General features: G+C 45.7%; 1 protein-coding gene across 5 annotated transcripts in view; it reads right to left on the bottom strand.

Moving 5' to 3' along the window:
* Positions 1 to 10,281: 10,281 nt before the first annotated feature.
* The window catches only part of LOC143366133 (homeobox protein abdominal-A homolog), a 59,846-nt gene continuing 49,241 nt past the window's right edge, over positions 10,282 to 20,886 (bottom strand). For 2 of the 5 annotated variants that reach the window (XM_076806930.1, XM_076806931.1), the window contains exon 3: positions 12,051 to 19,533. In XM_076806930.1, the coding sequence (XP_076663045.1) occupies positions 19,106 to 19,533 (428 nt within the window). In that variant the 3' untranslated portion in view covers positions 12,051 to 19,105. Of the gene's footprint in view, positions 19,534 to 20,886 lie in introns of all 5 variants that reach the window. The other 3 variants (XM_076806932.1, XM_076806934.1, XM_076806933.1) reach the window with 2 other exon arrangements.

Here is a 20,886-nt window from a genome sequence, read left to right as displayed (position 1 = left end):
GTAATCGAACGATAAAATACCTTCTGTTGAAAAAGGAGATTAATGTAACCACGACTGAAGTAATACAAGAGCTTTGTAAAGAGAAAAGAAAACTGGATGTTATCCTTTAAATAAACTTTTATAATCACCTAACGAATTTCATTGAATTTGAATTAATAATATTTTTATCGTATTTAAGGGCATTGATAGTGGGGGTGATCTGTAAATACCTAATCCATGCCACTACGAATATTCGGTTGCTGTGAGTGAGTATGTGCGTCCGCGAAATGGGAGAATCGCTGCAGTTGGCAAGTAGGTAAACGGCAGAGTCGTAAGCGAGAGTTCGATTAGCGTATTGGTACATTCTGTAATTGTTAGCTACCGATACCCAAGTACGCAGAGTCTCCGCACCGCGCGAGACGTTCGAAGCACTGTGCGCTAGTACAATAGTACTTATTATAATTAAAGTTAAACAAAAAGACGAAAGAATGCTACACCTTCCAGGGTATCAGACAATTACTTAATCGAGCAATCAACTTTTCCGCAGGCACGTATAGGTGTTCCCCTAATTATCCTAATCAACGCAATTTCTCTTTGCATCACAAGCATCTTCGTCGCATCTGATCGCGTGTTTCGATACACTTTCACATCAATCCAACAAACACTATCACCTCTCGAACACTTTTACGCGACCGTGCGCGCAACGTTGCATAAAAATCAGCGACGCAGGCGAGCCGAGAGACGCAGATGGAAATCGTTTAGAAAGCACGAACTCCTCCAAACGATTAACCCGAGACTGACAGGAGAAACTTTTTCGCCATCAGATATCCTTAGTTGACGGAGGGAAAGGCTTCCCTCCGCCATTGGCCAAAAAATATTCCCCTTGTAAAAGGCCGAGAGGCCCCAGCCGCAGGGAAAGGGAAAGTCCGTCCGAGATCAAAGGGCCTTTCTTCAACCCTGTCTTTTTAAAAACGTGAAATTTTTATGACCGCACTTTCGCACCGCAGTCGACGAGCCCCGTCACAGTAACTTTCTTCTCGAGGCCGTCCGCCGTGGGGAACGATTCAAATTGTTTCAGAGGGTGGTTCGCACGCTTCCTCTGGCCTCGTTCTTTCGCTAAAACAGTCCCTTCTTCTCCGGCGAAATATCCTTTATTCCAGACTCTCTACGTAGAAACTGCGTGTCGTGAAAACCTTGACGGTAGTATAAGAGGTATAATGCAAGTAGAAAGATTGCTAAAAATTCCAACACCATCTTACTTACACAACTCAAGCTAGGTGCACCTTACATAATTAATTCACACTCCATCTTCCAATTGGATGCCAAAAATTTTACTGGCCAGGAGATCGGACGAAACGAAAAAATAAGAAACCGAGACAATGGATCGGTAATGGTTTGTTGGAAATCGCGTATAGTCGACAAAGCAATGCTCCCTTATCTCGTGCACCGTAGCAACGCGTTATTTACTGAAGTAAAGCGATTTTGCTGGCCGCGGAAAGTGGTGGCGAACAAAACGGAGTTAAGTAAATAACGGAGGGGTTGCGTAAATTCCGTTCGCGCTGGTAATATGCATCGATGATCCGGCGGCGGTATTAGGCGCAAATTGAAATCCGTATTTAGGTGAGTATTATGGTCATTAGGCCGTCGCGTTAACGGGGCCATTTACGTACGAATGGGGAAATCGTCGGCTGGAGCGGCCGAGTCGGAGATCTGTTGGCCGCCGATCGAACAAATGGAGCAGCGCCGCTGCCCCGATGTCGCGGGAACTCGCCTAAACGCCCGACGATTTGCATCCTGCCACGCTCCGCCACCGAAACACCATAAAGAGTAAAAAGATACGATCTCAATTAGTCCCGGGGCCCCGAAAAGCTCCGGATCCGTGCGAAAGCGGGCCGCGATAAGGACTCCACCTCGCGTACCACTTACGCGCCGCGCAACCACTCCCTTGAATTATGGATCGCCTCGATTTTTGAGCGATTCCCCGAAACCCCACGGCACCGAACCTTCGCGGACTTTCCCTTTCGCGAAGCTAACGAGACAGTGGCTTTTAAGGGGACGCTGGGTGGCCCGATTGAACGCTTTGCTAACGCTACGCAACAGTCGTTCGTTTCGAGCCATCTCACGATCCCTTGGTGATTCGTGACTTGTTAAGGGGTCCTTCCACTGTTACACCCTGATAAAGTAACACTGTTTGGAACTTTTTTTTAGTCACAACAGAATGTGCTTACTGAATTGAAGTTCTTTTCTATTTATTAATAAGTGTTTTGAGAATGCAAAATTATTTTTTTCATATTTTTTAATGCTTCCTTCCGCCAAAATAGGTAGGTGTAATATCGTAGGTGTAAAAAAAGACGCCTCGAATGCGTGGTCGAGTTTGGAGGAACCAGGTAAGGTGAATGGTCCCAGTTTCTGCTCATGTACCCAATCTGTTCATTTCGTGTTTTTCTTATTATTATAAGCGCTACGTTTGCGCTATAGTTGCAAGAAAATAATTATTCTGAATTATTTGAACATTTACGCGAGCGTTGCACGAGCTTGGGGCTAATCGAAGTGCAGCATAAGCAACGAAAAACTTTTGAAATGAGAGACTCATAATTTTTCGACCGTGTTCTAGCTGGTTGTGGTAAGGAACAGGGTCGCTATTGGTATTCGATGTTTGGGCAGAAAATAGTTTTTGCAGTAAAAGTTCTTATTTAATAACAAAAACAGATACCGTATTGTGCTCTGGATGTAGATTTTTTATTATTCTTGATTGTTTTAAGTAGAAAACAGGTGATTAGGTTTAGGGTCAAGTGAATCACCGGCGTGTCCGAATTTCTACTCACCAAAATTTTAGTAACATAACCTCGCAATTCAATATATGCTGTAATTTTTTTTCTATTTCTATTCGAAGGCATTTTATTTTTGGTTTATCATTATTTCATGCTTTACTGTTGTGTTATAAAACATCTCCATAAAAGATGTAACTTATTTTAATCTGAAAAGGCAACGCATTATGTGAGCAGAAATTGGTACAAATGGTGAGCAGAAATACGTACATCGCTATTTTTCGTGAGCAGAAATACGGACATTCAGAGCATTATATTTAATTACAAATTACTAGTAGTTAAACATCTTGAAATATCTTTCTTAAATAGTTTTTGAATTGGTTGGTTTATTATTAAAGAATTAATCAATTACTCTGCAAATTTTCGTCACAAACAAATTTTTTACACCTCCTTTATGACGAGTAACCTCTTAAATCAGCAGAAATTGGGACATTCACCTTACCTGAAACAAAAAAAATCAAAAAGATTTGTAATCAGTACGACTGTCGCTATGACAGAGACTAAGATTAATTAGATTGATGAAGAATTAACAAATTGGCGAACGCCCAAAGTTAAAATATCCAAAATTAAGTAGCTAAATTTTTTAATCATTCCGCGACGCATAAGATGAGGAAAAAACAACGAAAATATGTGATTCTACTTAGTTCAGGCCATAGCGACAATCATACCAATTACAAACCTCCCTGATACCACCGCCCCAGATACCTGGTTCCTCAGAAATCGACCACGCAGTCGCGACTTCTTTTTTTCACAGCGCATATTACACTTTTGTATTCTCAAAAGACGCATTAAAAAATAGAAAAAACCTCGATTTACACATTTTTCCACAGTAAACGCATTCTTTTGTGACAAAAAGAAGTTCTAAAACAGCGGTACTTTATCAGGTCGTCACAGTTGAAAGACGCCTTAAAGGTGGCGCTGTTGATCACGTGCTGCTTATCCACTGAATAAGTGTACCTCGATAGTAAGATTGTTCATACACCAGGGCAGCAGTACCGCAAACTTTCTCGCGTTCGCCGAAATTTGGAAGAAACTGCCCAACTACCTGCTAACTAGAAGGGAGAAATAAATCTCGTGGCTCCGCTTGAGATTCACCGCTGCGAGCCGAAGAAGAAAGCCGAGATATCTGGCGTAGCCGTCACAGAGGGACCAGGGAATGTTGAAATTCGCTGGACGAGCGGTAAGTCGGGGAGCAAGGGGTCGTGCACGCTACCAAGTGCATAAGGTCACGCAGATTCACGGAAACGCGCGAGTGTGCAGCATCCGCGTACGGTCGCGCGCAGTAGAGAAGAAGAAAGCGATCCAATCCGCTTTAACAGAGTCGGGGTCAACGCATACGGGCGGCAGCCGCGACAACGAGGACCGTGGAAGCGATAACGAGCACCACGGTGTTACGACTGGCAGAGATAAGAGGCCGCGAGAAGAACGGACCCTGGCGATAAATCCGCAGGCGCATAACCAGCGCGGATGCGACCGCGGTTGCACCGGTCCACCTCTGCACCGATCGTAGAATTAGTAATGGCGATAAACGGATTTCAACGAGACTGGATCGCGTCCAGAGTGCAGCCACTGGCAGTGGGCGATTCCGGTGGGAGATTTGGTTGGAAAGGTGCTGATGAGATTTAGTTTTCCTGGATTCTGAACCGCGATACGATGTCCGAAGAGAGTGTAATTAAAGGCTGATTCAGACACCCTCCTCAGTCCAGTAATTTAGTCGAGTAGCCAGTAATTTATTAATTTACCGTGTGTGAACACTAAAATTTACTTACAAGGGATGATCCCGAAAGCGAAAATTCAAAAAATCCTGAAACTTTGTGGATATGTAGGGAATTTTCTCCTGATTACAACGCAACTCTTTTTTGCTGCCCAGAATCACACCAAGGGGGTGAAATTATCCCCTGACGATTCGGCTATTTTTCGATTTTATTTTCTGGCTCACAATCTGTAAGATATAGAAAAGAAATTTCAAGACAAAAGTTACTTCTTTTAATTGGATCTATTAAATGGTAAATGTTTCATCAATTGTTTAAACAATTAGAAAAAAGTTATAAACGAAAATATTAATAATGTTTTCTAAAATTCGTGGTTTCACGTGAAATCTGAACTGGATGTTTTAATAATTATGAAACAGCATAATCCATATTTGTTTCCATACAATTTCAACTTTTGTTGTATTGGGGAAATATGCTCCTCGACAATCGAATAACTTTTGGATAGAAATATTTTTAACGCAAATTTAATAAAATTTAGTAGGTGATTATAAAAATTAATTTAAAGAATAAAATTCAGTTGTCTATTTACAAAGCCCCTTCTTGGGAGGGTGCCATGGCCCCTTGGCCCCCCTTTCGTGCGCCTCCGTACTCAACGCTCATCGAGGGGTTAAGAGGAGAAGACTTTCTTGCGCGATGCATCGTCAGCTTTCGAAAAAGCTTCGTGTCCACTTTGTGTCACTCGGTGTTCGCCAGTTCGCAATTCGAGTGTTCGAGGTAATTTCCCCTTGGCTAACACCGATAGGTACCTTTCCCCTGCACGTGTATCGCCTGGCGATCAGGCGATCGAACAATCACGGCTTGACAACGACAAGCTCGTACGTCGAACAAATGCGGCAAGTAACACGGGGTAGCCGTGTTTCGCGATCCGCTGTCTGCAATTTTACGCCGAGCGACTACTGCGTCAGCTCCCGACACGATATACGAGTGGTAGGCGCGGGTGCCATTCGTTTTATCCCTTAAACCAGCCGCATTGTTCGTTACTTTGCGTAAGGGGTCATCTCTAAATTACGTAAGGCTTTTAGGGGGAAGGGGGTCGTGAATATCTTACATTTTCTTTGAACGTAATATTTTTTAAATTTAATTTTCAATATGAGTAGACAAAATTAGGCAGCTGCCGAAGGCGTAAAATTGACAAGGGGCGCTGAATGATCGTTTCATTATTGACATTCTTTAAATAAAGTTTAAAATGAAATATTAAAAGTTGTACTATAAATGTAAGGTCTATTTAAGGAAGTATTTGACTTCCAGGCCGTGGACATCTAGGGAAAATGTCTAGATGTTACATTTTATCTTCGCATTATTAAAATGTCCGCGATATGGATAATGGAATGTATGAACACAGAATTTTAGCTGTGTATATGTAGTTGTGTCATCTTAAGCGCAGTGGGAAAGCATCTTTATGTACTTGCAGCTAAATTTGATTTCACACCTTTTTTTATATGCTAATTATTATTATTATCTTCTATTCTTTTGTGATTTATTTGACTTCATGTACTTGGCGTATTTTTGTACTTTTTTTAAGTTTTTTTATGGGGATCTCACTTCTTTTTACAAAGATAACTTGCATCGGGAATGACTTCAGATAATTTTTAATATTATATTTATTATTATCTTCTATCTTTTGTGATTTATTTGATAATACTGTTTTTCACCCTCGACTTTTTTATGTATGTACTTGGCGTATTTTTTTTTACTTTTTTTTAAGTTTTTTATGGGAATCTCACTTCTTTTTACAAAGATAATTTGCATAGGGAATGACTTCATACAATTATTAATATTATAACTTACAAATTATCACGGGACAGTATTAAGGACAAATCCAGTCACAGCATCACTTTACGCTTCGATTATCTATATATATACATAAAATCCTCAGTTTAGTTACAAATAAAAAACAGTTTGATGATATTCAAATATGTCGCAATTCAAATTTCGGCAACTTACCTTGCGTTTGAGACTGCATTTTGGTTGCAATTCAATGGTACAACGATACATATTTGTAAAGACACGTTTATAACTTGGTTATAACTTGACGGTAAGCTGTCAAAATTTGGGGTAGATTGCATAGTGACGATAGCGATTGACGAACGAAACATGTGTTAGTTTCTGTTGGCTAAAGGTGTGCGTGTAACGCGTATACGCATTATACTGACGAAAAATTTCTTGAACAAGACGAATCAGAAAAAAAATCTTACCGTTTCTGACAGATCCGTGGGACGATATTACGATATGTCTCTCATGCGTGGACCGATTTTATTGAATTTGGTCTTGATCGAAAGCTTATATGCGGTTTACATAAGAAAAATACCTTTAAATTTAGAAAATATTGCAGGCGTGATGAGATATTAATGAAATAAGTTTCAGGTTAGGTTGGAATAGCCGTGCGACGAGTAAATGATAGCGGTAGCGACAGTCGACATATGCAGGGTGTCTTTCACGTCCTTGGCGTCGAGACGCTACCGCGTCTCGAGATTATATGTTTTGTGATATTCAACGTTTCACTATCGCCCCCGGTCTAACCTACGTAATTTAAAAACGACTCCTAAGAAGCAAGAAACGATGGCTCGCTAGCTTTAATGAATAATCCAGCGAGTCACCATCGCCCAACAAGTGCCTCTCTTCCCAAAGAATGAAGTCCAAAAGCGTTCTCTCGGAGAGCAAAGTATGTAAACCACAAGTAAACACGAAGGATCCATCCGGAGTACGCGCGGTCGTTGTCGCAAGCGTAATTCGGCGAGACGCAGGACGAACGAGGTGGCTGGTCCAGTGGCCTCCTCGCCCCCATCCATTTATACGTTTCGGTTAAAATCCCTGAGGGAGCTCGCACCTTTCACCATCGTCCTGCCGCTGCTCCCTCGTTGCCCGCGAGGGCCCGAGATCCCGAGCTGGCCGCCGGTTTCCTCCTCCCTGCGCCATCCGGCCGACGAAACCAATAAGTAAGGGAAGGAAAAACGGGATAGAAGGCTGGCACGCCGGGAGCATATATATTCCCGTGGCGACGTGGATATATGGCCGAGGTGCCGGCCGCCCAGACGCTCGGCGTCCATGCACGTACTCCTTCGGTAACCCTAACCCCACGAATTAATATTCCATCCGCGCGGCTTACACCAGTCTCGCAGATTGCCAATGCCGTTGGATACGCGCGTCAACCCCCTGGACCCTCTGCGAGCACCGGGACGAGCGCCGAGGATCCGTTTCATTCGTCAGCCCGAACAATGCCCGGGGCCCTCGCCTGGTCCAGCCTCCTCTCCCACCGTGGAAAATAAGATTCCGCCGCGAGGGAACGCAATTTCGCGACTGATCCGATGAGTTACCGACGCGGGTCGCGGACATTCCTCGGGGATTCTTCAGGGGAGCTTCTGCTTCAACCGCTCCGGGGAGGAATCGTTGCGCAGTTGCTGTCAGCTACACGTTGGACATGGGTTTCTGGAGCACATACTTGGGACAGCTTCCTCGTTGTTATCGTAGTTTCCAGGTATTAGGGAATCCTTCAGATACCGCGATATTGGCCCAATGAAAGGTTCGAGGCACTTCAGCCGCGTGGGATCACAGCTCCAGAGTGTTCCCTCGGCCTCCGACGAAGATGGCAACTTTTTCCAACCCCTGCTTGTAAATCGCAGGTTTTATTAATTCAAGCGCCCTGCCATAGTCTTAATTGCCATTTCCATTAAAGTGCCTTTTTTCCCTCGTTCGGCTAGCCAAGAATTTATACGCGGCGTCTAGGCACGCCCGTGAATCCTCGTAACGTAAGATTGTCGACGTAGCTGCGCGATAAGGGAGGATGTCAACGCGTGTTCGCCGCGATTCCTCGCGATTACTCGTTGCACGTTACGTGGGCCGCTTACGCGGGATACAGTTGACGAGATACGGATAATTGGAAATTGGAAATTATGCCCGGCGATAGGCCGAGCGCGCGACGCAGGTCGCTCGCGTTCCAGGAACGCCACCGCAACGTTAATGAGCGCATTCCGCGGAACCTGTTCGCGGGAAATTATAATTCAATACGTAATTGGAATTGACTTTTGGCTTTCCCAGTGATTCACGGAGTTTTTTTCATCCCCTCCTTCCGCGCCGCTCTCCGCTAGGCCGTTTTCGAGCACAGAGCGCACCGCTTTGGCTACAGCAGCCGATAGCTACTTTATTTAAATACGGCCAGAGAACTCGCGTAAAAAAGCCAAATTACCGTAGCATTCCGTCTTCCAAACGAAACGACCTTGTTAATTGCATTAATTACCGTTCGAATTGAGAAACCGTTGCCGATAGATTGCGCGGCGTAGAACTCTAGGCTACTCGAGCGTGCAGTCCCGTTATTACCCTTATTACTATTATCGCATTACGATTATTACGGAGGCTAGGATAATAAAATGGCACTGCGAATAATTACTTTACGATCGCTGTTAACGACGGATCTGAGAGAAGAAAGCGATAGGGAAGGGTCCCAAAGGATTGTCGGGCGTGGAGGTCGGTCGGCGAACAATACAAGTTAAGATCGTCGAATGGACATTGGGATTGTAAGGCAAATGGTCGAGTGGCGCATCGGAAGAGAACCTGGGGAACCATGGCGCATAAACCGATACGGTTATTTCGGAATATCTGCAGCCATACGCGACCACTCGATGCTTCCATTTCAATGTTCCGCCCCTCCGAGCGTAAAAGTGGCGAAAATGCGTCGGCAGATGGGGTGAGTTTTGCGAGGGCTGCGACCAGAGAGAGAGAGAGAGAGAGCGAACCCTGGCGTATAGTACCCCAGTGGCTGGGAACGAGCTATCCAAACGAAAACTCAGCCACTCCTTGAATTAGCCCCAGAGAATCAGGAGGAATCGCGAACGGTTCGAAATTTTCTGCATGGAGTGCATGGAACCAGTAGTTTAATATTTTACAGGGACGATGCGCCGCTGAAATAAGCTCGACATTCTTTTCTGCCACAGTTTCGTGGAAGCTTTCATTGAGCTGCTTCTTTGATTGGACTCTGTTCGCGATACAACGGAACAGTAGGTGCATTTAATGATCGGAGCTTCGAATTTCTGTCCCTGTTGAGGGATCCAAAAGCGTTTGATTATAAGTTAGGAGGGAAAGAGTATTGCTACGAATTACGCATAAAGGTAAACGAAAGAGGAGTTGAAACACCTTTCGCGAATTAAAGAATCCTTGTAGAAAATATAATGTCGAAATTAAAAAAAAAAATTATTGTAAAGTATAAAATACCGTAAACTGGGGTGACTTTGCCTACTTTTTTTATCGAATTCGCTATTGTTTTTTTTTCGTTTGACCCGCGGAGAAATTATTGCTATCGATTAGAAAGCACCATATGTTCCAATTACGTCACAATAAAATAAAATAAAGTTCCTCCGAAAAGTGGGCAAAGTCACCCCAGTTTGCGGTACTATAAAATTCGATTTTTATCACTTACAGTGTTTTCTGCAAGGGCTCTTGAATTCGCGAGAAAAGTTTTCCAAAGGTTTTGAGACAGATCTCAGCAGCAAGTAAATATAAACAATAGAAACAGTCGTGAGATATAAGATTTTTGAAAATACATCAGATTTGTCTCATGAAAGTCTAATAATTTCAGGAAAAAAATTAAAACTCGTCCACTAGTGGGAGCACATCGTGAAATAATTGTCTCGCGAGATTAAAGTCTCACGTGAGACATTCGAGGACGTATTCGGGATGGGGGTGACGGAGAATTGAAGACGACGCGTCCGTAATTTACTATACGCTTTTATTTCGTTTGTATATCATAGATATAGCTTATGAGTATAATTCTACATCAAGTTTCGAAAATGGATACATTTACATTCATTGTCAATGGATTACCTTTTCGCCTGTCAACCGTCATCGTCGTCGTTGTCGTCGTCGTCGTCGTCGTTCGCCACCCTCGTCGTCATCACCTTTCGTCGTACGGGTACATAATACTAATGTTGAAATAGTCAGTAAGACATGGGACTCCATTATTCCGTTACTTTTATTACTTAACGTGGTAGGTAGGTATTGAAGGACAGCTACGCTCTCTTATCGTTATAGTTATTACATTAATTAGGTATCATCCAGCGGCACGCGACGGACCGCGACTCGCCCGACCCAGTCCGAGCTCGCGAATCAATCGAATCGAATCGGTTTGGATGGATCGATCGAGCTGGTCGCGGCCCGTCGCTCACTGAGCAACGTTAACGTTACGTAGTGTTAATATTTACATCGAAGAAACTCTTGAAGTAGTACACGGCTTTTCCATTCATTTAATTGTAGGTAGAGTAAGACGATAATTAAGACCTAAATTCTCGGCTCCGATATTTCGTCTCTTCCCTCCATCGTTTTACCTTCGAGCGGTACCGTCATGTGAGTCTGTGTGTGTGTGTGTGTCTACGTATTTGCACGGCGAGGGCGCGCGTAAACGCTTGCAAGTGTGCGTGCACTCTCGTGCCTGTGCGCGCACGGCTCTTCCGACGAATGGTTCACGAGTTGGACTTGAAACAAGTGCCTTGAAAGCTTTGAAGGTAAGAGAACTAAGGTAGAAGAGGAAGCAGAAGAAGACGAGGAACAACGGCTTGCGTTTTTGCCGCGGGGGAAAAAAAAAACAATAACGATCACAGTACCTACGTCGCGTCGACGCGTCCGAGCACTCGAAAGAGAATCCTTCCCAATAGCAAATCGTACATAGTCCCGAGCAGTCGGCGCGCGACTCTCGGGACGTCAAAAGAATCACGACATGTGCACAAACCCGGCTGGCTACGTGGTGGGGCTTACCGCTCTCCTTGCCGATCGGCGAGATCGTTCGACACCCCCTCCGAAACCGATAAAAACCATCACTCGCTTGATCGTCGAGACGATAAACAATATACGCATTTAAGTAACCGCGAAACGGCGCAGAACGATACAATAATAGGGGATGGGGGCTTAACAAATTACGCGCCTCGACTGCCACCCGAGAATCGTTTCGCCGCGGACAGGGTGGGACGCGAGGGGGAGGTGAGGATTTTCGCTGAGAGCGCGAGGGTAGCAAGGGCGAGCGGGGTGTGTCATCCCGCCCCCTTCTCCGCGGGAGCGTGCGATTCTCGGGGCGCCATCGACCCGCTAAGAAACTCTAACTGGCAGGACGCGCTGCAATGTTGCTCGAGAACATCGAGCCGCCGTAACAGCGAGGAAGGAAAAAAGAAACGAAAAGCAGTCGTAAACGTAATAGTATTCAACGCACGCGCGAAAATATGGGACAGCTGCCAATAAGAGAAACAACACTCGGAGCGTAGACCACCGAGCAAGCTTGACCGGGCCCACCGACTTCCGGGATCGGTTGCAAGCGACAGCGTACGGAGCCGAATCACCGTTCCATCGGCCACCTCTTTCGGGACGTGTTGAAATCCTTCGCGTCGGTCGCGTCGTGGGTGGCTTACATCTAATTCCGACGCCAAGTGTAACACACGCGAACCGATTCTAACGCTCCCTGACACGCGGAATAGAGAGAAATAAAAGAAAAACATACGTAGAAATAATATATTACAACCAGACGCACTTTTTCATTTAATTTCTTGCCCCGAAAGGCGGCGGGCTCCCTTCGTACCGCGATCATGCGTTTCCTATGGCACCATGGACTGCGCGGTCTGATTACGATGGCCTCTAAAATATTCTTGCGAAGCGTGGTGCGCGAAGGAATCGTCGCCTTTCGGGCTCGCAATGTTTAAATATCTATACACAAAGTTTCGTGGCAGTACAAACGATAATAATAGTAACCACAAAAAAGAAGACGAAACTCGTCGGTATCTTTATCTCTTTCTCTCTCACTCTCTCTCTCTCGCTCTCTCTCTCTCTCGCCCATTTCGCATTTAACAAAAAACAAATATACGAAAAAATATGTAAAATAAACAGTTCATAAATAAACAATCAGATTTACAGGTAAAAAAGAACAGATAACAAATTCTTCCTTATTTTTTCGGCTGCCTATAGCTTATTAAATAACCTCATTCTTTTCTCTTTCCTTTTTTTTTTTTTAAATTTTTCATTATCGATCGCAGCTACCCAAGAATAGAGCTAACTTTAATTTTTCCCGTTTAATTTGCCTTGCGCATATATGCATGCGTGTAGTACGGCGCGATTTATGCTGATATCTCCTTTCATTTCTCTCTCTCTCTCTCTCATACAACTTCGATTAATTATGCTCTCCCAGCTTCTGACTCACGCGCGCTCGGTATCTCGAGCTTGGGACGATCTCTCGCAGTCATTCTCTCTCAGGCACTCCAAAGAAAATAAGAAAAACGTCGATGACATCGTTTCGACCAACGCTTGAGCCACACTCCAGTGTTCGTTTTACACGTAACTCCTTAATTCGGATAAGAGAAGTCTTGGCGTATGTGTGTGTCTGTCTGTGTGCGTGTGTGCGTGTGTGCACGCGCGGCGCCCTTCCCGAGCCAAGTTTCCCATCTCGTCCCGAGAGCAACGCGCACACTCGTTCCCATTTGTATCCATCATCGATTCGTCAAGTAATTTATTCGTGGTTACGCGAGTTTGGCAAGTCGGGCAAAGTTGTACTACCGTAACACGATATCTAATATTGTTTGATGCTGCTATCCTCGTCGTCGTCGTTCCCGTATTCTCGTGATCCTTTCGTAACCCTACGTGTATGTATGTATACGCATAGACCTAATCGATACATTTAAGGTTCAATATGATACATCTATATAGTAATGGTAAGAATAGAGCGAGTAAATCGTTTTGGAGGTGGGAGGGGACGTAGGGGAGAAGGGGAAGAGCGATGAGGAGACTGGGGAGCACGAATTGGCGAGGGGATGGGTGAGAGGGTGGTGGGAGAACGGAGAAGCGTTATGAACGTTATATGATATGATTACGCGTCAATTATTTGGAATAATATTCTATAACAGTGTAGATGCCATAGATAGCTTAAAAGATAAGCCGAGAGAAAGCTTCGTATGTGGACGGCGCCCGCACATTTTTACTCTAAAACTGCTTCTTCGTACGCGCTGACCGTCTCCGCTTGCCCGAATGATTTGGGAACCCCGCTCGAACGAAACCGGCCGTCCTCTTTTTGCAACAAAGCCGCGCAAACTTAAAAGGGAACCAACCGACGATCGGATAACACGCAATAAAGGCTCAACTATCTTCACCAACCCCTCCGTTCAACAAAACGCGTCAATTGACGTTACAACTAGAAACAACGAGACCGAGCGTGAGCAGTTCTTTTGGAGAAAAGGAAACAGGGAAGAGGAGAAAAGGTAGGGACGGAGACGCCTCGATTCCCAAATCGTTCGTTCGTTCGGCCGGGAGCGGCACCCGGCGCGACTTTCTCCGAAAGAAAAGGCTCGCGCGGGTGCGCGCTCGCGCTCAGCTGCGTCCCCTTTCTATCTTATCGTCTCGTTCGTTTGCTCTGCTCGCTGGAACCGCGGTCACTAACGCCTAAGACTTAACACATACGTACGTATATAACACGGCCGCTACGAATCTCACCGGTTGCGAGTACTGTACAAACTGCCCGACTAAATCGATCGTGATAATTAATTATTATTAACCTTTTACGCGTTACGTATATCCCTAATTTGTCGGACGTATCCGGCGCCGCCACTTCCGCCAGCCAATGTACCTGGCTCTGCCCGCGTCACTTTTAAGTCGTACCCTATATGTATAGAAACGGACCGTAACATCAAAAGAAAACTAAAACGTAACTACGCTACGCTACATCGTTAGAAATAATAAAAAATATAATGTCGATGATAATATCATTAATAAGAATAATTCGTAAATAGAGTCACGCGTAAAGCTTTTCTACAAATAGTTACACCGATTCTCGGGCATCGATCGCGCGTTGCGTGCGTTTCTTTTCATAAAAAAAAAACTCGCTCTCGTTTCCCTAGCTTCTCCATTTCCTTTCACTTCTTTTTTTTTTTTGTTTATCCTTTTTACGTATACATTGAGCCGAATAAGATTCAGGCGCGATCACACACGTTTCGTTCGGCGGGGCAATAGAAGCATTCATTGCCCTCGAACTGGGACCACGAAGATGCGTGGCGCGCGCTAATGCCGTAGCGTTCGTGTGCCCCTTTCCTAAAATTCGATAACCGAGAGTGCGTGGAGCGGAACCGATATACGACTGCGCGTCTACCTTCCTCCCTTCGCGATCTTCGCGGCCTCTCCCGCGAGGAAGATATAGTTGTGGACGCCAGAAGTCGCAATAATACTGTGCGTTGCTCCGAAGCCACTTGCGACGAGAGGAGCTGCTATCACGACACGTTCTTTTTTTTTTTCGAGAAACGGAAACAAGTACGATTCTGTTCGCTTCGTTCTCCACCCCCCCTGAGCACACTGGACAGACGTGCCGCCGTAACGAGACGAACTCGCGGGTCCGTCGATAGACAACTCTGTACATATAAAAAGAAAAGTAAAAACAACAAATTAACAAGCCTTTTCGTAGAAGAAACAAAACAATTTCTCTGTTCGTCGAACAGCGTCAGTATGATTGGGACTCAGCAGCAACTATATGTTTCTCCGCGCATCAGTCTGACACTTCTCACACACGTGTGTATATATTATATCCTACGCGGTTCGCGTATTTCCACCGTTTTCGTCGATCCGTCTTGCCCGTCACACGTCGAGACATCGGTATGATTACGGGTACGCTGGCGAGGGGGAGGGGGTAAACTGGGTAGGGAGGATGGGAGTGAATCATCCGACGATGGAGATGTGTGTAGACTCGCATGCTCATCTTAATCGTTAGTTTTACGTACGGCGATATTATCTCTAATAGTACTTTAGGTAATTAGCGGTACAGTATTAATATTGGATACGGTTTCTATACGCTTTTTTCCGTTTACTTTTTTTTTTTCCCTTATAGATTTCCCCTAAAACGATGCTATTTCGCCTTGACTACGGACGTCTATTGTTTCCTCTCTTTGTTCTCGAACCCGTTAAACTCGCTGGCTGCCCGCCTAAAAATTTCGTCGCCAACACAAATGTCTTATTGTTTCCGTCGTTACTTTTTCCTCTGCGCTCGCTTTCCTCGTTTACTTGCTCTATTTACGTACGTTACACGTATCCTAAATTCTTACGACGCTACTATCAAAAACTTTTGTCTTGTTTCCTCTTTTTTTTGCCCTTAGAGCACGGTACAACGGATTTTCTTCGCCATTTGTTCATATATATATATATATTTATATATATTTGTATATATAATATATACTCGTTACTTTTTAATAATATATAATATGGTACTGTGTACACTATGATTTTACATCGTAGATAGATAGTCACTGGACGATTCGTACAACAGATTCCCCGCTTTCTTGGAAAAGAAACCCACGTTCAATCTCTTGGTACGAGTTACGTATATGTTTTGCAATATTTCAACGATCCGTCACGCTGCCTGTACACACCCTTCCCTCGAACGTCCATTAAAATGATTCTCTAGCAAACGAGTGCCTGGGAAAAAACTTAACGATTCACGCTTAAAAAGAAAACACACCAGAGTGAGGGGGAAACGATCAACAGGGGTGTCGATGTCGCGATAAAATTTTCAACAACCATTCGCGAGCTCGGAAATCGCTCGAATCTTTAACCGTATAAAAAGACACCGATCCGCGTCCGAATCGACAGAGCTCGCGAAAGGGTTCGGAATGCTTCGTACGAATCGCCTTCTGACGGGGAGGAGAGAAAAAATAATTATGTGATAATTTATATAATCTGAAGTTTGCATATCTCTTTTCGCGTTCTATTTCTTCCTCGAGTCCCTCCTCTTCGTTACGAGCTTTACGAGTACGTTAATTAGCAACAACGGCTTTCTATATTCTATGGAAAAAGGTCTACCCTGACACCAAATTACGTATTTAATGTACTAAGAGTGAGATACTCGTCCGGTGATGTGTCTTTGTTTTGTCTTGCACTCTGAGAGTCCGTGTTCGTGTCGTCAGTCCTCGCGCGTTACTTTCCACCCCTTCTATCCGCGATGCACGGCGCGACCGCGGCAACAAAGGGACACGGCCGCGAACACGGCGATGAAACAGAATCGTAATGGAATAAGAAACGAGCCGAGGTTCGCGAGTGAAGAAGGTCTAAGGGAGGTAAAAGAAAATCAATAAAACTCTGTCAACGATCCCGAACGATTCGACGCGGCGTCGATTGTAAACAATGGTAACACTACGTAAAATTAACAGAAGAAAATTAACATACCACCGCGAGACGGGTGGATAACGTCAGTTAGAGAAAATAAGAAGAACGGAGGAATAAAGAAAGGTGGTCGGAAAATAAATTTCTCTGAAGAACGAGTCGCGTTCCGAATACAACGAAAGATATAACACCTTGACGTATTGTCACGATAAATTATCTTAGATATTACGAGGGGGAGAAACGTGCTGCTTCCATACAAGTTGTCTTGTATCAGTAAAAGCCTTAGCGATACCTGGCGCGATATCCTCTGAGATCTAACCGAAGTGATAAATGAATTTAAGATGATCGTCGACGAGCCAACCTTCCCAGCACCGACTACCCCATCTTTCGAGTTGTTCATTCAGAATTCTGGTCCTGTTCGTCAAGTCACAGGTCCGAGAGTATTGCTGGTCTCCCTTTCTTCTTCTTGAGAGTTTCTACTGGTTTATTAGTACGGTATGACAGTCCCACGAATTAAAAACGCGGAAATAGACGACTCCTCGTTGCCTCCATGGCCCGGGGGATGGTCTCGTCGCGACGTGTGAGAAATAAACTTCCATTCTGCAACTTGCTGTCCGATCAAGATGAGTGGACACGTCGCAAAACTCGCGGAATTGCACTGCTGGGATAAAAGTAAATGCAGCATTACACGGTGAAGCCACGCGGTGATGGAGAATATTAACCCGACTGCAAATGAAACAAAAAAAGAAGGAGAATAATTGGCAATGGGAGCAACGAGCGTTTTCGTCGATCTTCGAAGGTTTCTCGAGGCCAGGAAAACCGAAGAAAATAGCATCGATTCCAGTTCAACTGTAACGCGCGAAACGATCTTTGCGTCATCCAGCGAGATCGGTTCACTTGGAACGCCAGAAATATGATCGGCAGCGACTTTAATTCGTCTAATTACAACGCGAGGTCTCGGAAGAAACAGGGAACGTAAACCACGGCTAATTAACTCTGTAAAAGGAGCTCCGGCGAATGGCATCTGCGATTTGTACCATTAAATTCCTCTCAAGAAAAGAAGTCGGCCAGCAGGCGCGTGTGATGATCGTGTGTGTGCGTGTGTGTGTGTGAGTGAGTGTGTGTACGTACTTATGCATGCACGCCAGTTTCCTCTTGATAATCGTAGCTCGGTATCCGAAGAAGGTTTGCGCGTATCCGCGGTATCCGAAGTCTGCAATCGCTCGAGAGATACGTTCGTTGTTCGACCGGGACTAATCGTAACGCGGATGTAGCCCGTTATCGGTTCCATCTCGACGGAAACGTGCACCGCGAGGCCCGATTACCCCTATCGTCGTTACCGCTGGAACGTTCGTCTTGGATGTATCGGGAAGCTGGCAATTAGGGGTGGGTTGGTTTTGATCGGGGTTCGGATTGGAATAGCGGCGAAATTTCGAAGGATCAGTCCCAAGGATCGTTCGGCAACGAGCTCCTGTTCCCCCGTTGGTGGTTCGGCGCAATTAGACGAATTCTTCGGCGGCCTCGCTTAATTACTCCCCTGCACGGTATTAATTGATCGTCTGGTCGGCGACCGGCGTAAACAACTCACGACAGGGCGGCGCGTTACAATCCCTTCGGCTTCCGCTCGTTTAAAACTAATTCTAGTTGGCTGGTGGTTGCGCGCGTGGCAGTTTATCATCGCGCCAACCGCTCCCGTCCCCGTTGCTGTGTCCGTCGTCCGGCTAATTCGCGATGACTCGTCGCGCGGCGCCCGATTAACAATTATACATTATACGTTCTAGGAATCAGTCGCAGGCTAGGTCCTCCTTTGGCCCAGCCAAAATAAGTACGTAGTTTGAGGGTGTGCTTCTCCGCTTCTTCGTAGCTTCGCGTTCCTACTGCCACCTCTAAACGTCTACGGTTACTTGCTGCGTGCACCGTTAGAAAAGAGAAGACAGACGGAGGACTTGGAACACCGTCGCGCGCCTACGTTTCTCGGGTTCTCCCTCGGTCCCTCCCCTCGGTTCCTCCCGCGTCGTTGGCCCTTCCTTTCCCTTATCGGCCCCCACCGTCCGCTGGGCAACGAGTCGTGTACGAGCCCGTCGTAACTTCCCTTTCGTCTCCTCTCCGTTTAATCTCGATAAAAAAAAGAAAAGAAAAGAGGACAGAGATCACTCGGCGTTGCCTCCCACGCGAACACCTCTCCTCGTCTATGGGGGAACACCGCGGAGTGTCCCCCGGTATGTCTTCGTCTCCGGCGCGAGAACAGGGGAGGAAGAGTGCCGATGCTCTTTTGCGTTCGTAGGTCCCCCACAGCCCACAGCTCTCTACGCGGGGCGACCTTACCAGCTACACACGCTTCGATGTCCGCTAGAGTCTAGGTCCAGAGTCTGCGCCCAGTCTCTTGTTCCTTCTTTAAAAGAAAGACAACCGGCTGAGCAAAGTCTCCTATGTGGGCACCTTACTGACCGCCTTCAGGAGATCGCTCTGCGTTTTGTCGAGGCCGCTCACGTGATGCTGCTGCTGGTGCTGTAGGGCCGCGCTCTGCTGCTCCTGCTGCATCTTCGCCTGCTTCTCCGCCTGCTGCTTCTTCATCATGTCCTGCTCCTCGCGCTCCCGCCTGGCCTGCTCGTTGATCTCCTTCACCGCCCTCAGCTCCTTCTTCAGCTTCATCCGCCGGTTCTGGAACCAGATCTTGATCTGCCGCTCCGTCAGGCACAGGGCGTGCGCGATCTCTATTCGCCGCCGTCGCGTCAGGTAGTGGTTGAAGTGGAACTCCTTCTCCAGCTCCAGGGTCTGGAACCGCGTGTAGGTCTGCCGACCCCTACGCCTCGGACAGCCGTTCGGCCCTGGAAACGTCAGAAACGCAGATTTTCCTAGGTTAGTCTTTTCATGTAGGAAGATATGACTATGTAACCCTTTGCACTGCCACAGTCAATTCGTCGCGAGAAATGCTTACCAATCATCCCAGCGGTTCCAGGTCCTGGACGAACGAAATCCGCGAGCTACCTGTCGCGGACCGACATTCCGAACGTATCGACGCGCTCGCAATGGTTACGCGAGGATTCACGAGCCGTTGACGTGAAGCTAGTGGACGAAATTGACTGTTCACTTACCGCGCGAGCGCGCAAGGAGTGCAAAGGGTTGGCTGCCCGAACGCTAATTAGTAGCGGTGGATACGTTTCAAAATAAAAGCTTCGATCGCTGGCTCGATCTTGAAGACGAGCATTTGTTCGCGAAAATAATACGAAAGATTGCCCGATGCACCTATTAAGTTTACGCTCTAAAATCATCGCAGAGGCCCGATTTGAAATTACATAAGGGTAATTTTTGCGGTTTTTTATTCCCTCCCTCCCTCGGTATAAAAATACATAATATTTTATATTTTTTACATTGCATTTTTCAATTATTAAAATTCTTTTAAAGGTTTATATAATTCATTTAACTCGCTTTCGGGAAGTTTCAACTAAAATTATTTATTTCGAGCATTAACGATAGAATTTGTATTCATTGAAAATTGCGTTAACAAATATTACGTAAGACGCTACCTGACCTGCCTCTCCCCTTGCAAGAAATCCGCGAACCCCCCCTCCGAAGCCTTTCGTAATTTAAGAACGACCCTTAAGTAACAAGTCACTGACGTTCATCTAAAAAAAAAAAAAGATTGCTCGGTTGTGTAAACCGTAAAGTTCAGTTTTTCCACGTTCCTGCAGACTGACAGGCATTCCCCGTCCGTCGAGCCACAAATCACAACTCTCTCCTGGCTTTCTCTTTTGGGGGAAGGAAAAAAAGAGCTGCGCCGTACGGGTGGTCAGTTTATTGCAGGGGTTGAACGAGGTAAAAAAGGAAGAGTAAAAAAAAAGAAAGTTTCCGAAAAGAGCCTGCTGCCCATTGTCCGAAAACTGAACCCTTTCTCCCACTGCCTTTTACACCCCTAACTTTCTCCGCTCGGAGTCGAAGTCGTAAAACGGGGTGCGCAGAATTTTTTATGGCGTTTAGGCGGCTATCGGGCCGTGTTGGCGCACTAACCAGGTAAAAAACTCGTGTTTGTCATCTGGTTTGTACCTGAGGCGCCGCTCTCGGCGCGTCGCACAGCGAGCTGGCGCGCAGCGCGCCGAAGCAATTCCTATTTAAAGCAACGACGTTTCCATTTATCAATGAGATCCAATAATCCTTGGAGTTAAAATCTGCCTTTCGTCAGGGGTCTGTAAATTCAGGTCACCTCGTTA

Source organism: Andrena cerasifolii, chromosome 2 (assembly GCF_050908995.1).
Source record: "Andrena cerasifolii isolate SP2316 chromosome 2, iyAndCera1_principal, whole genome shotgun sequence".
NCBI lineage: Eukaryota > Metazoa > Arthropoda > Insecta > Hymenoptera > Andrenidae > Andrena > Andrena cerasifolii.
The sequence above is the reverse complement of the archived record's forward strand: the minus strand, read 5'-3'. Positions and strand labels throughout refer to the sequence as shown.